We start from the raw sequence: 17,306 nt of genomic DNA, 5'->3' as shown, positions 1-17,306 counted from the left end.
ACTGTATTACTTGTGTAACATGAACCCAAAATATGTTGGAAATTAGCAATTATTCAGTAATAATAAATGAACATTATACGTTGAATAAATAATTAAATAATAAAAAACCTTTTATTGCTTATTTAATAAATGTTCAGCTTGTGATTATTGCTGATGCCTCTAATAATTATGTGTCTGATTTGTTTATTTAAAACCTATTTTGGGTTCATTTTAAGCCAGCTATATAGTGATTTTGAGTTAAATAAAACTACTCAGAAGGCTGGGTTAAACATTTAAGCCAACTGCTGGGTCACAAAAACCCAGTTGCTGGGTTTGTCCTTATTTTACCCAGCGCTGGGTTATATATAACCCAGCTTTTTTTTTTTTTTATCAAATTCTCCAGCTGTAAGGAATGATTTGAAAACATCTGTTATTTGAGTAGTGACTAGGGTTGGGCGATGTCTACAAAATTGGCATCGGACGATGTCTACAGTGAAACATCACGATGGACGATGACATGGGGGGGCGGGGAGGGGCGCCCAAAGCGTGAATCCATATTCAGAAAGGCACGGAAAACAAATAGCGATTGCTAACGGTTGCCTGTTACATTACAGTACATAAAATTTCACTTACCACATAAACAGAATTAGGAGAGATGACTGAGGACGATGGCGAATGATTTGCAGATCCTGAGCACCACTGACACAGCATTTAGCTTAAAGATTTATTATGCAAAAATCACTTTTATAAAGTGTTTGAACACAGTTATGTGGCTGCAGTGTGTGAAAACAACCAGCCTATAATGGTAAAAATCCACCAACTAATTTTTTTTACAAAACCAATCAATCATGAACAGTCTCTCCAGACCAGTGTTAATTTTGACAGCAAATTTTGATTTAGTTTTAGTCATAGTCTTTTGACTAAAATGCCATTTAGTTTTAGTCATATTTTAGTCATCTAGATAAAATCTAATGGGTTTAGTTACAGTGCATTTATTAAGCATTTTTCTAAAATTTCCAAACTCATTATATAGGTTTGATATTGTCAAAACAGCGCGTTCACATATATGTGATAAACTTCACATATATGCTGTGGGGACATCAGAGACTTATTTTACATCTTGTAAAAAGGGGCATAATAGGTGCCCTTTAAAACAAGTAAAATTATCTGCCAGTGAGGTAAGTAAAATACTCGTTTTAAGAATATTTTACTTACCCCACTGGCAGATAATTTTACTTGTTTTAAGCAAAATGCACTTCATTTAGTTTTCTTCCCCCTGCAAACAAGACTAAATATCTTAAGTCATTTTGCTTATCTAATAAAAGTTTTTAGATATATTTTGACTTGAAACAAGACAAAAATACAAAGTAAGATAAGCCATTTTTTTGCAGTGCAAATATCTAATCCTGTAAAATGCATGGTAAGTACTGCCGCTTTGTAGTATAAACAAAGTACATGCGATCGCAAATCTCGAAAGTGAAAGTGAAACTAAAAAACTATTGTGCATTCATAACCAGTTTCAACGCCAGGCATAATAGCGGCTCCCTGGTGTCCGCAATTTATATCCATATATATATATATATATATATATATATATATATATATATATTTACATTTATTAATTTAGCTGACGCTTTTATCCAAAGCGACTTACAATTGCTATATATGTCAGAGGTCGCACGCCTCTGGAGCAACTAGGGGTTAAGTGTCTTGCTCAGGGACACATTGGTGTCTCACAGTGGATTCGAACCCGGGCCTCTCACACCAAAGGCATGTGTCTTATCCACTGCGCCATCACCACCCCCATACTGTGCCATCACCACCCCTATACTAGATATATGTTTTCCTCCCATCTTGTATTTATTCCCTTTAGGGGTTCCGTTTCTGAACACGGTATTGGGATGCGGCGGATTGCGGGGGTATGGGGGGGGGGGGGGGCCATGATGCCGGCTCAACATCGTGATGTCTAAGAGCCATCGGTGATGGACGATGGCATCGTCTATCGACCCAACCCTAGTAGTGACCAAGAAATACTTGAGAATCTTATATTTCTTAACTCAATTCTTATTTTCTTATTCGCAATTTTTTTTTATTTCTTTACATTTTTTCAAAACATTTTATCTTTCTGGGTTTTTTTTTCCAGATAACAATTAGATTTTGAATCGCAGCTTATCAGTGTAGTCACAGACCTTTGGACATGACTGTATGTAATTTAACTAAATAGATTAAGCAATATAATCAGTGATTTCAAATTGTGAATTATTCCAGTCACACCAAGATTTAGATTCATGGGAGTCTTGTTAGACTACATGCATCAGTGCTCTGCGTTCCTGCAGTAATAATGCTGGTAATAGAACTAATATGAGCATAATGGACCACTCAGAGGTGAAGCAGAGCTCTAATGTATTTTCCATCTGTTAATATTTAATGCAATGTTGTAGACGCCATTACACTTTTGACTTAATTACCCCTTTACTGGTCACCCTAGCTTAGTGATGACCTCTGCAACTGACAGTGTCACAATTACATCACATCTTAATGAATCGCTACTGTTATGGCTGCTGGCACTTCAACTGACGTGGGCAGAGTGTGGGATAGATAATATAGTGGGCATTGGATTTAAGATGAGAAAAAACGAGAGATGCTCTTAAATGTTTCTTTAAATTTGAAAAAAAAAATCAGTTTTCAGTATTTAGAAATATTTAGCAATTTAAATTGATATAACAGAAGTCCCGATTTATCACAGAATGTTTTGTTTTCTGACTTATGCAATGTCTGTATTTAAATCTGCATACATTAAGAGAAGTCAGATTCTCGTGTTACACATTGTGTCTTGTTCTTCAGGATTTGCATTCTATCGCTCAACAACTTGCCAGGCAGTTGATCATATCTCATAGCTTGTGCATCGATATCCGCACAAACACATTAAACCCACACATATGGACAACCACTTAGCAAGGGTAGATTCATTTAAATGAACTTTGATTCAAATGTCAGCTTTGTTGCCATACGTCATGAAAGTATGAAGCATGCAGACTTTGTCAGATATCATCTATGCAGGTGACTTGACAGGCTTTACTGCATTTCAGAGCTTCATTCCCGATTAGAGATTTTCTTCGCTCGTCGTATTTCGAACAGAACGTGTTTTATTTGTGCCGTACGCCTTGGAAATGTCACATATGGGTAAAAGCCTGTTGTGTCTCATTCACATTTTAAACCTACTGTACCTTTTTCTGAGGCATTGATTGCATTGGTCCTTTAATATTGGTCACAGCTAATACACTCCTAAATGATCGGTTATTATCTCCGGGGCCTTGTTCCATGTGCCCTGCTGTTTCCAAAGGTCATCCCTCTGTCTTCCTGTATCGACCTGCTCGCCTGTTAACGTAGCCTAAGACTTATTGAAAGTGAAGGTTGAGGAGCATATTTCCATCAGGTTGCAGTCTTCTCCTTCACGAGATGGCTTTTAAAAGGCTCTTTTGAGCATGTCCATTCAGAGAGAGGGGACAGGATGAGAAAACATAATGGATATGCCAATAAATGGAAAAGCTTGTGGTTTTTCCACTGGTGTGAGTGTATCAGCATCCAGCCTTTATATGATATATTTAACGAAAGAAGAGGAGCGCTGTATATGCTTCACACTTAAAGCAAAATCCTCAAAATACTAACAAAGCATCTTCTGCTCGTTTTACAGCTGTACGAACTGGACGATGATGAGAAAAGGAAGGAGTTTCTCGATGATCTCTTCAGTTTCATGCAGAAAAGAGGTGAGTCTTGTTATGTGCAGCTATTCAGATCACAAATGTCAGACGAAGCACACTCCCTTTCACACTCACATTGCAAAACCATATGGTGCTTCTAGATGATAATGTTCAGATATGGGTAATTATTAGGCTTGCTGGTGATATTTTGGACATATTCCACGTGAAATTGTATTTACTCTTCTTGATAAAAAACTAAATAAGAAAAGAAGCTTTTTAAAATTTTCTTAACGAGTAAACACACGCTTTTCTATAGAATATAGACATATAACAAGGGACTTCTTTTATAGGAACAATTAAAATAAGTAGGTTTGATTATACTTGTGTGCCACCTGTGTTTGAAAACAAAGCATCATAAATGTCTAACCACCCATCTGCAGTCTTGCCAACAATAGAAATGCAGGGTTTATTGTTTTGGTAAAGGCTGAGAATGTGTAGATACTATTGTGATAGGCTTTTTCAGGTTTCCTGCTTGAACCGTCCATTTCTCTGAAGTGTTGCTGCCACTGTGGCGTGTTTCTACCCCTGATGCTATCTGAAACAACGGCTTCTGCTGTTTGTTTTATAATTACTCTCAGATTACGTGAAAACAGCCCTGAGGGGATGACCTTGCCACGGTAGGGAAGCCAGCATCCTGGTATTATGTTAGCCGGCTGTGGCATAATGAATTTCATGCTTTATTGAGGAGAGAGGTACATCATCGAGGAGTTTTTCCCACCGAGGTATTTCAGCAGACATCAGCCTCCGATATTTTATAGAGGAAATAGAGGAACTTTAATGGCCTTGCATAATATGAGGAAGTTTGCAGCCTTTGATGACTTTCCAAGGCAGGACAGAGCTATTTTAAGTGCACAGGACTGTTGTTGTTGTTTTGTGTGGCTCTGTTTTGGTAATACGGTTTATTTTCACTGTAATTTTGGTTTATATCCAAGTTGATTTTTTTCCCTAAACAATTAGAAACTTGCACATTTGTGTGGCTCTGTTTTGGTAATATGGTTTGTTTTCACAATAATTTTGGTTTACATCCAAGTGGATTTTTTTCCTAAACAATTAAAAACTTAAAAGCTGCAGATTAAAAATTAAAAGCTACAGATAAAATAAATAATAATAATAATAATTATAATCTAAAATAAAATATACCAAAATAAAAAAAATATTTTAGATTGTAATAATATTTCACAATATTACTGTTTTTACTGTATGTTTGAGTAATTTGTTTTTGTTCTATGTTCTTTTTTTTCCATTGTTAATTTTGGGGTTTATTGTACATGAAAAACACAGCTGTAGTAATATTTCATTTGAAATATAGTTTGAGCATTATTGACTGAAAGGTTTTATTATGAACTTATGTGCATTTTGTCTGCAGGACAAACAGAAAGCACATTAGATTTTTTTCTGAGAAAGAAGAATTGGAAAAGAAACTCTCTCTTAATCCATGAATGATGACAGATATGGCTTTCTGGGACTGTGGCTTCCTTACACATTACACTAAAAGTACTTGGCAGTATCTCGACAAAATCTATGTAAATGTATTGTGTGTTGCTGACCTTGCAGCCTGTCAGCAGTACAATATGCATTATTACTAAATAGCTGACTATCCAGAGCTCATTTCATGCTTTTGTCAGTTCATACTTTATATCAGTGCTATGATGTAGTTACATCCAGGTTTTGAATGAGAGATTCAGCTGTACAGTATTAGATTACTTTAATTTCATAAAATAAATATTTATATTATTATATTAATGGATTTAAAATAACTTATAACTTATTATATAATTTTATAAATGATGTTTCTGTTACAAAAAGTGTCACATTAAAATTAATAAAGTTAATATAATTTGTTTTTTTAATTACAATAAAGTCATAAAATAAAATGCCTAAAATAAGCATAAAATAATAAGCCAAGAATATGGTCATGAAGTTAAGAATTAAGCGTTTATAAAATCTTAACATATTTTGAATTATTGTTACAAGATAAAAGATGTAGTATTTTGAAAATAGGTTCAAAATTTCTAGTAATATTAAGAAAATAAAGTTGTAGCATTATTAATTATTATCTTCACATAATGCAATTTAAAAAATTGTGCTACATTTTACACAGTATGTTATGTATGGTATGGAATAGGGATGTAATGGTATGAACATTTCTTATCATGATTATAGTGACAAAAATTATCACGGTTATCAGTATTATCTCGGTATTGTTAAAATGTGCTGGAGATGTTTAAAAAGTACCGACACATTAAATCACTTCACCAAGTTTTATATTTAAAAATCAACAAACAACAAATAAAATGACTTTTTGTTTGCATAATCACTAAAACAATAACATTACCAGTGCTGTTTGGATTTTAAATGACAACTTGACTGAGAGCAGTTTAATAGCATGTTCAAATATCTCATGTAAATGTTCAAATAAAGCTTTGAAAAAGTAAACCTCACATTTCAGCCTTTAAATAAAGAAAAGGGTTAAGTCAAAATGATAATTGATTAATAAATGATTATATGTATTAAACATCCCTAGTATGGAAAGTGTCTTTTCTGAAGCTTTCCATACCAGTAACACATTTTTTTTGTAATACATTTGTTTATACATCATGTGTGGCCATTTTTGACTAGTCAAACCATCTTTGCAACAGATTTTCGTGTTTTAAGCAGAACCCCATCTTGGTGCTTTGGTTTAGTATTTGAGGCAGTTACAGGTCACAGGATATCTGGTTTATTTTCCCTGAGAGGCAACAGATGACAGAGAGGGCTGAGTTGTCATTTAGCTCTTTCTCATCTGTTTGAGTTTGTGATGACAGGAATGCAGGGCAGGTTTTATCGCGGTTCATGCTGTTGTTATTGCACCCAGTCTGGTGATGCCATGACATAAAAATGCCTGAATGCAGTGAAGTGAAGCTCTCCCAGCTAGCTCAGGCATGAGATCAAATATAATTAAATCCCTTCTTTCCTCTGTGCTTGATGTCTAAATCTGTATTGACTTCATCGCTCAGGAAATCAGAACACCCAGTGCACTCATCAAGAGTTCACTTGCATTTATACAGATTGGATAAAATGCGCAAATGTTAGCTATCAGTAGTAATCATTAAACGAATGATTTAATAAAGTCTTTTTCATTACATCTGTTATGGATTTTCATCTCATAAATGAGTCTTCACATGATCCAGGTTACCTGCCATACTTGTTTTACTGTTGTGTTGTCAATCATGTCTCCATGGTGTTAAATGACCAAGAGGCTTTTATAGCTGTTATCATACCGAGTAACTGACAGCATGAATAGAATGGGAACTCCCATTTAACTTCCACCATATTAAGTTTTGTCACTCAATATGGTGGTTCGTCAGTGACTGTGCATCACCAGGGACGAGACTATTGTGACAGAGGATTCACAGTAGCTACTATCCAGCAATACACGCTCAGCTGGGACACTTAAAGGGATAGTTCACCCACAAATGAAAATTACCTAATGATTTACTCACCCTCAAGCCGCCCTAGTTGTATAAGACTTTCCTCTTTCAGAGGAATCAATCAGACTTATATTAAAAGATGTCCTGGCTCTTCCAAGCTTTATAATGGCAGTGAAGGGGGTCGAGATTTTGTAGCCTAAAAAAGTGCATCCATCCCTCATAAAAGTACTCCATACGGCTCCGGGGTGTTAATAAAGGACTTCTGACGTGAATAGCTTCTGCTAACTGTCGTACGCAACAAATAGTTTCGCCACCAAATCCCTTTAACCAATTTGGAGGCCAAACAATTTTTCTTTAGAAATTGCAAGTAAATTTCACAAATAGTTACAAAGAAGCAGCAAGCAACACGCTGAGTTAAACATAACATTTTTAAGTAGACAGACTGAATTGTAACACATACTCCAGTAAACTTTATTTACAGTTTAGAAAAATCCTTTTTTACAGTGTAGATATATGCTAATAGACGGGGGCAGATCTGGGGTCACTGGGTATCTGGGGTTTGTGAATCTATATCTGAAGTATAGAGAAAAATTGCGCTTCTGAAAGTCTACCTACTGTCTAAACATAGATTTTGCTTGTGTTTGTTGTGTATTTGTTTGGCAGTCAGAAAGTCAAAGTCACAGTAGTACTAGGAGATATTTTGTCAGTGACTGCTGTTATATTTGTTATGTTAGATTCCACGTTGTTGTAACACATGGTTGCTGCAGGTCCATTTTCCTTCACTTGGCAATATCAGACATCTGTGTGAGCTTCAGCAGTGACAGTTGATAATTTGATAATCCTGAGTCTCAAGTTTTTTCATTCTAGAGTGAAACCACTTGCTCCTGTGAGATTTTGAAGCGTGCTGCCCCCACTGAAATAAGGGTGTTCATTGCAGCACACCGTTAGTGGTTTTTCTTGTTTGAAAGGATCATATTACAAATGACATGCTGCATATTATAAATGAGATTTCAAGACATATTTGGATTGAATAAGATTAATGCCATATTGCAATATGAGATGGAAGCACAAACAGCTGATATCATGTTACAGCTCTTATTAAAAGCTGCACTTGCTGAGAGTGTTTTGCTGAACTTTGTTTTTGCAGCTCTTTGACACTTTGACAACAAATATTCCCTGGCAAATGTTGTCTGTACCACTGAACTGCTGTTGTGTTTAAGATTTTATGGAGTAAAAGTGTTTTACTTTAGAATGCGTTTCCGCTGGGGGTTCACAAACCTCTAGGGTTCGATAATGGTATTGGAGTTGGTTGGTTACTTGCTGAAATGAATGTCTTCATAAAAATGATAATTAAAAATAATATACAATTAAAAATGAACACATGATAAACAAACAATTAATTAATTGGTTTTCCAGATGTTCTGAAATGCGCTATATATTGATAGACTAAAATTACAAATATCTGGGGGTTGACAGCTTCATGGCTTCATAACTATAAAAATGTTTTGTCAAATAATGTAGGGTAACATTTCAGTGTTACCCTACATTGAAATGTACTGTTTTTATTATTTGTTGTAATAATTGTAATTGTGTACTTTTTTCATTTTATTTTTATCACTAAGTGTTTTCTTACTTGTGGCTTTTTTGCAATTTGCTGCTAGAACTGCACATAACCATTTTGTGGTCTTCAGTTCCCTCGTAAATTTACATATTAACTGAACGTCTGATGTTGGGTGATCAATAGCCTTATTTTGATATGTTTGACACGAGTAAGATGAATGACAGGATGCAAACGATTCACCTGCCGTTATTTTGGTAGGTAAATTTTAGCAGTGCACTATAATAGAGAAAAGGTCAATGATCAGTGATACCAAGTTCATATTTAGATCTTTGACAAGTATTGGTTACACTGCAATCTGAGCTTCAACCTAGTAAAGATTTCAGAATGCAATTAGGACACACTGTACATGTATTTTGAACTGCAGTGTGTATTCCATGTGCCTGAAAATATATGTTGTATTTGGTGAATATAATGCAAGATTTTTGAGTTTTAATAATTGGCTTTGTGCAATTAAAAACCTTTTTGTTTCTTTGTTTGTTTGTTTTTGGTACTAACAAAGTTTAAAGCAGTAGTTCACCCCAAAATGAAAAATCTATCATCATTTACCCTCATGATGGTTTTTCTATTGTGAAAAAATAGATTTTTACCCCATGCAAATATATAGAACAAAAACATAAAGAAAAATGTGTCAAATGACTCTTAAAAGTAGTTTATATGAGTTTATTTAATTGTATGGAATAGTTTTGTGTAAGGAACAGCCCAAAGTTTAAATGAACAAAGCAATCATTCTCAAAATCAATCTGAAATTAATACTTTTTTTCACCAAGGGTGAATTAATCAAAAGTGGCATTAAATATATTGAAGTAGCACAACTGTTTTTACCAGTGATAATAATAATTATTTCTAAACAATCATGTGACTTTGAAGACTGGAGTAATTGCTGCTGATTCAGCTTTGCTATCACAGGCTTACATTGCTTTTTAAAATATATTAAACTAGAAAACACTTATTTTAAATTATAATAATATTTTACAATATTATTAGTTTTACTGTTACTACCGTTTTATCAAATAAATGCAGTAATTTTAGTCTTTTTGTTTTTTTTGTAATTACTTGAAGGAAAAATGGACAACACGATATTCAAAATGTCTTCTTTTTGTGATTCACAAAAGTAAGTGATACATAGTTAATTTTGTATAGTCGAAATGCAAAATGTTTCCAAATCAGCATTTCCCTCCCAGAATGACGTTCCACATCAGTTCAGTCACAGGATCGAATATCAGTTTGACGATAGTAAGAAAATGAAAACTCTGGCTGAAATCTTCTCAGCTTCACTATGTGTCCGGAACACATTAAAAGCCAATACACGAAAGGTTCTCCCCCGCGGTGACTGAATTCATGCCAGGACTGTTGTCCCCTGTAGGCCTGGCCTGAGACCAGAGGTCACTGGCCTTCCCAGTGTCCCCCGAACCTTGCCATCATCAATCATAACCTGTCAAATACGAATCGTTTGTCGCAAGCCCCTCTGTGTACCGAGATGGCCGTATCTTTTTTCACATCAAAATAGCTGCCTCTATTTGATAGCTCAACACAAACAGTCCTGTGTTTAACTTCACTCATGGAAGAATGTAGATGATATTCCCTGCTCCCCCAGAGAGCTTTATATAGATAGAAGTATTTATGACCAGCTGTTTGAGACCTGTAAATGAAACGTGTACTGCAAATTATACCTCTGTCAAAATGGATATATCATGTGATTCCAGGAAAGTTTTCAGAAACATGGACTGTTGTTTTATGGTGGTTTTATCAGTGAAAACTTTCTTTGTTTGGCTACACTATGGTGGTCTCATTATATGAAGAGAAATGAGATTTGAACAACTGATGTAGATCACTTAATTGTATCCTTTTCTTTTAAGTTGCCTTGATGGCTTCTGAAGAATAAATACGTCCATCGTGGAAGAGACTTGGAGTGATGGGCTCATTTACGACCCCTAATCTTTAAGCAATAGGAACAATGCAAGTGTTATTGCCCATTGTAAACTGATAAATTCCCACTTTGATTCATGATTCCCACAGGGAAGCAACAATAAATTGATCACATCTTAGGGCAGCATCAGCACTTTCTTTTGAATAAATCAATATTCGACGCTTTCATAATTACCTGAAATACTAATGAAGAGAACGAAAGGCCATGAGCCGCCTCGAAGAATGAGTCTTTTAGTTCCTGCAATATTTTCAGTTCCATAGGATGGAAGTCACATTCCCAAAGCACAGCCCTGAAGTGTGTGGAAATGCCATTTTGCTAAGATGTTTTTTTAAATCAAGAATGAAAGTATGGATTTTGATGCTGCTTATTTACTACAAATACAATTGGCTTCTTTTCAGTTGTCTTTCTTTGTAAACATGCACGCTTTTTTTGCAACTAAAGTTGATTGATTCTTGATCTCCCCCCCCCCCCCATTAATTAATTAGTTTACCGACTTGAGAATTTTAAAATCCTTACATTTACATATCCTTACATAAGTAATTAAGTACGTTTTTAAATAATTATAAATAAAAAAAATTATTAAAACTGTTGTATGTTAAGAATTTTACACTAATATAACTTCAAAACATAGGCTACAAGCAAGTAGCAAATAATAAAGAGGAGCATAGAAACATATAACAAACAAAGAGTGCTTTCAGTATTTAAGATTATCTGAACGTTTTCCATTCAAGAACTCTGAGTGATTTTTCTTCATCTTTACTGTTGTTTTTTACTATGACATCATAGACAGCGGGAGATCTATTAAGCTGCATCCACGCACGGATCTCTTTTGAAATATAAGAAGTAATGTGGTTTGTCCTGTCCGTTTAATCCCTTAAAACATAACTGGTTGTGTTTACATTAATTTTGCGTCATAAAACCATTTTGAGACACATTAAAGTACATTAAACCACTTACATGGAGTCGTGCACAGCCGCATGCGCGAGCAGTCTACACAAAACAAATCGCACGCCAGCATTTGAAATTGAAAGCAGCCTTCTGTTAGTGTGGTTCATATTTTAAATGTATAAGTCCACTGCATTCCAAACCACATAAATGATGACTTCATAGAGCATTTGTAAGGAAAATACAAACGGCCGAGACCGCACACTTCAAGTGTAACATCAAACAAAGCGTGCGTCTCTCGCTGTCGTTGTAATTCGCTTCAACCTTTCCGAACTTTATGAAAGATTATTTTACGGAAAGTTTGAGTGGTGTATGTGTGTGAGGAATTGGAAGCAAGCAGAATACGGGTGTTTCTAAAGCCAACTCAGCGTCATCGTACATCTGGTTAAAAACTAAACTCAGAATTGATTCTGAAATTCTCAGAATCGTTATAGAGAGAATTGCAATGCATCGATGGATCGATTTTTTTTTTTTTCTCCCACCCCTATTACGTATACTACATTTTTAACCCAGGAAGAGATAGCAATTTTTGTAGTGAAATGGAAAGCATGTAGGCAAACGTGTTACTAGCTCCTTAGGAAGCATTGCCTGTGTAGCATTTTTTAAACGTCATTTTGGATAAAAGCATCCGCCAAATGAATAAATGTAATGTAAAGCTACCTAGAGTTCCTGACATACACATCATAGAGGACTTATTCAGGCTTGTTGGTCAGTGCAATTTGCCTGTTTTATATACATGGATAAAGTTTTTTCTAGCATTGTGTTTACAAATTAGCCCTTCATTTCATGCTTCGGAAGACCAAGCAATCGCAGGCACATTGTCCTTCCATTATCTGGCTGAAGTGAATGATTAAAACGCAGACTGCTGATGAAGCCAGCCACGTAGATGATTGGCCCCAACACATTTTCAATTAAACCTTTTTAGCCAATGAGCAATTAACAGCAGGCAGCTATGTGAGCTCGGCGAAACGTGTTTCTCTGCACTCCACAATCACTCATTGTCATAATGATGCATGACCAGATCAAATTGTTTGGGATGACAAAAGCTCGCATTGGCCTTTATTCACTGCATCTTATTCAGTGAACTAGAGGAGATGAATACATCAGCTCAGAAATCGAGCGTTCGTAAATCTTGTTTTAAAGACGCTTATCCAGGTTAAGATTCAGTCCAAAGGTGGCTTTTGTGGAGTCAAGTTTTATTTATTGCTTCAGCCTCATTACGCTTGGCCTTTTGTGCATAGGAATAAATAATTATTTGTGCATTAATGTGTTTTAACTTTGTACATTTGAAGGTTTGTTAAGCAAGGAATAGGTTAGGAGGGAAGGTTTTGCATTTAGTTTTGCTTTTAGAAAAACAATTCATATATATATATATATATATATATATATATACCTGTACTCATACACATACACACAGAGGCCAGAAGTGCTGTCCGGAGGGGATACTTGCAAACAAATTTGCTTTTAATGGCCATAAAAGTTCGATTAAACCAGGAATATGTTGTAATAGGAATACGGGGAAAATAATTTAAGAATTTAAGGTTTAAGGTATTTACTTGACAAAATTTTATTGGGGAAAAAGGTAAAAAAAAAAAAACAGCTTATTATGGAATCATGGTTTTATTTTACTATGCAAAAAAAAAAAAGCTCACAGGAAATAAGGCATACATTGATTACAGTACAATCAGATATAACTACAGATATTTCAGTAGTTCTCCCTTTTTTCTGATTTGCAAAGCCTCCCAAAAACTTTGAAAAAAAGTTGAAGTTTTTTAATTTTAAAGAAGTCACACATTGAGGTGATTTTCTACCTCCTGTCAAAATGCTCACTCATCTTGTTTGGCCCATTCTGCCAATGGTACCATACCTGTTTCACAGTGTTTTGCAATTAATCGGCAGACATTGCTACCGTTCAAAATCAGCATATGAGCAATATCTATAGTCAGCTGACCAGATTTAGCCATTATGATAATATCCTCCTTAGTTGCAGAGGACAGATCCTTCCTCTTTGCATTTTCTCTAAAACCCACAAAATAATGTCTAATGTATATTACAGTACATATTATAGGATTGCCACAATGATTGATTGAATTATAGGCTGGGAATAATAATAGCAAGTTTGAAAAAAGGGAAAAGCATATTATATTGGCCTGACATCGTTTTGGCTTATATGTCACAAAATGTCACTTGCAGCACATTTTCTTTTGGCCAACCACTGTGTTCTACACCAAGATTACTCTTATCTAAATTATTTTTATTTAATACATTTCAGAGTGTTGTTTTTTGTTTTTTTGTACAATAAATATATTGGTACTGTGTTGGGTCATTAGCCTACTTGATTTCCAGATTTCCTTGATTTCCAGCATGTGCTTCGAATCAAATCCAGTTGAGAACCACCACTTTAAACCATTTCGAGTTTTTCAAATCAAGAACATTGATACTTACTTTTACTTCAGTGACTCGTGTGGTCAGTTTGAGGAGAAGTTAGAAACATCAGTCGATTGTTTTAGACGTTTGTGCTACTTTAGATCTAATGCCAGCATTGTCTCAGAGAGAACGCAGATAAATCTTTCGTTTTAATAGTGTCTCTTAGTTCACATGCCAGAGAGGCAAAATGAAGCCGTAATTACAAGTCTTAATTGATGTGTTTTTACCTTGATAGACCATAGCTCTGCTCTCCTTGCTCTTTTCAGACTGTGGCACTGCTTGCTGTTGTTTGCTCTATATTTCTCTACGTATTGATTGCTATTATGGCAAATCCAATGGGCACAATAGAACTCTATCAGCAAAATACAGGTTAATTATCTTGAGGTCAGGCGGTCTCAGATGCACACAAAGGGCTTATCCTCTTCGCACATTACAACCTAACTTAAATCGTGAGCACAAATTATCACCAAGGTTTTTTTCCATTCAACAAATGAACTGGCAGAGGGATGGAGAGCAGTGTTTAAGCATCGACATTCGAGAGTTTAGATGTTTGGCAACATTTGTTCTCTTTTAAAAAGCCATTTGTGCTTTATAGTCAAAATTATTATCTCCACTGCTGCTCAGGTTTATGGTGCATATTAGATCATGATAAATAATTTTCACTTTGAGTGTACAGCGTGGAGAATTTTTAATGATTGAGATTTTACTTCTGTGTAAATAAGAAGCCACAGGTCTTTCTTTTCACTAAAGGCAAAACAGACCTTTGACTGAAGGCAAAAAGTGATATTTTTGCTAAGTGGAGTGGGAAGCTGTCGGACGTTTTACTTATGCTTGACTGATTGGCCTTATAAGCGGCCGAGAGGCCCATCAATGAGCTTGAGTTAATGGCATTGATTGTGGATATTGTGCTTTTTTCCCCGGCTCCTGCAGGGACTCCAGTGAATCGGATTCCTATCATGGCCAAGCAGGTGTTGGATCTCTACACTCTCTACAAGCTTGTCACCGAAAAAGGCGGCTTAGTGGAAGTCATCAATAAGAAAATATGGCGCGAGATTACCAAAGGCCTGAACCTCCCTACCTCCATCACCAGTGCGGCTTTCACCCTCCGAACACAGTGAGTGAGATAACTTCAGACGGGAACAACCTGTTGATAACTGCCAGTTGATTCTTGTCTATCTTGTCCAATTCAATTACCTGCTTTTAAAATAAAGAGAGTGAAGGGCAGAGTGTATTTGACAGTGTTTGGTAGAAGTAAGAAAGCTAAATTGAGATCCATCGAGCAAGCAATAATGCTGTTTAAACATTGTACATTATTAAATCAGCACAATGTGAATTTAAAAAGACTAGGGCTCTCTCTTTAACTTAATAATGTATTGTAGGTTATTACAATTGTCAAGCAAATGGCCTTTAGGGTGAAAGAACCTAAGACAGTAAGACTTAATGTAATGGCCATATGTATAAAGGCTCAGAACAAAAGAACGCTTTGTGTGTGAACAACCCCTAAGACACGCTGACACACTTTTTGAAAAGGGAAATGGATTGCTATGGACAATATATTGATTTCTAAAGCTGCTTTTTGACTAATGCTTTACTCATCTGACACGATATGAATTATGTGGAGTGTTCTTTGGGGTGTCAATATACTACACTCTTAAAAATAAAGGTGCTTCAAAAGGTTCTTTAAGCGATGCCATGGAAGAATCATTTTTGGTTCCACAAAGAACCATTCAGTCAAAGGTTCTTTAAAGAACCATCTCTTCCTTACCTTTTTATAATCTGAAGAACCTTCTTTCACCACAAAGGTTCTTCAGATGTTAAAGGTTCTTTATGGAACCATTTATTCCAAAAGGTTCTTCAATGGCATTGTGAAGCACCTTTATTTCTAAGATTGTATTATTCAAAAGTTGTTGTAGGATAGTTTTTTTTTTTTTTTAAGTTTTTGAAAGAAATCTCCTATGCTTGCCGAGGCATTTATTTGATCAAAAATACAGTAAAACAGTAATATTGTGGAAATACTATTACAATTTAAAAATAACTTTTATATTTGAAGGTTTTAAAATGTAATTGATTCCTTTGATGGCAAAGCTGAATTTTCAGCAGCCATTATACCAGTCATGAGTGTCACATGATCCTTCAGAATTAATTTTTTCTTTCTATTAATGTTGTTTAAAATAATTTTTATTTTAAATAGTCAAAATATTATATTTTTTTATAACAATGTAAAAGTCTTTACTGTCAATTTTGATCAATTTTACTTAGCCTTCATAAATAAAAAAGTATTTATTGCTATTAAAATAATATTACTGACCCCAGACTTTTAAATGGTAGTGTATATGTGATTAATTGCAGTTAATTTTATTAATTAATTGTTGTCATATAATTAATTTGACAGATTTTTTTTACTTCAACTTTATGCATTTTAGTAAATTTTACATTTGACTCAAATATTTAACTCCTTTCATGAAACCATCATGTTGTTGTATGTGTTTCAGAAATGTAGGACTGGTTCTGTTTCTACTTTGTGTAAATCGTTGGCGTACTTGGGGAACACATGAACTTGTTTGTGTTCACTCTCAGCACTGTCATTTAACACGATTACATTATTCTCTAAGGCATCCAGTTCTCATGTAGCCCTGTAGGCTGTCATAAGAAAACACAATGGAATTTGAAGGCAGTCATTATTAAGTTGATCATGAACCTAGTAAAAAAAAATTGACAGTTGAACAGATGGCCTCTCATCCCGTTCATGTAAACAGAGGAATGCAAGAAATCCGGATTTCAAAGCACTGTTGAGAGAAAGAATTGCACTTACTACATTGTAGTGTAATGTTTCTGTTCTTTTTTTTTCTCAAAAATGTGAATGACATAGTTTGTCTATGCATTGAAAATGAATTAAATAAATGGTAGGATAACTATAAAAGCAGTTCAAAATGACGGCAAAGGGTTTTTGGTGTCAGCTGTCAGTGGAACATATAGTTAATGTTATGAACTACACCAGTGGTTACTCTGTTAGGATTGACTTCATACATAATCACTTTGAGATCTTCTGGTCAAATGTCATAGAAAAGGTGGCTCAGAAATATGAAGTTTGTTTTGAGTAAAGATCCTGAGCATTTATTTGAAGATGCCACTATTTAGGTTTGATATTTAGGTAACGCTTTAGTATAGTGACCAATTATGACTATTAACTAGTTGCTTTAGCATTATTAACATATTGGCTGTTTATTAGTACTTAA

General features: G+C 35.0%; 1 protein-coding gene across 2 annotated transcripts in view; it reads left to right on the top strand.

Annotated features, from left to right (window-relative positions):
• Positions 1–17,306, top strand: part of LOC306869948 (AT-rich interactive domain-containing protein 3A) — an 84,495-nt gene that overhangs the window by 55,741 nt on the left and 11,448 nt on the right. For both annotated transcript variants that reach the window (XM_079416916.1, XM_079416917.1), the window contains 2 exons: positions 3,674–3,746; positions 15,001–15,184. In XM_079416916.1, the coding sequence (XP_079273042.1) occupies positions 3,674–3,746; positions 15,001–15,184 (257 nt within the window). The remainder of the gene's footprint in view (positions 1–3,673; positions 3,747–15,000; positions 15,185–17,306) is intronic.

The sequence above is a fragment of the Barbus barbus genome (genome assembly GCF_936440315.1).
Source record: "Barbus barbus genome assembly, chromosome: 5".
Taxonomy (NCBI): Eukaryota; Metazoa; Chordata; class Actinopteri; order Cypriniformes; family Cyprinidae; genus Barbus; species Barbus barbus.
The sequence above is the reverse complement of the archived record's forward strand: the minus strand, read 5'-3'. Positions and strand labels throughout refer to the sequence as shown.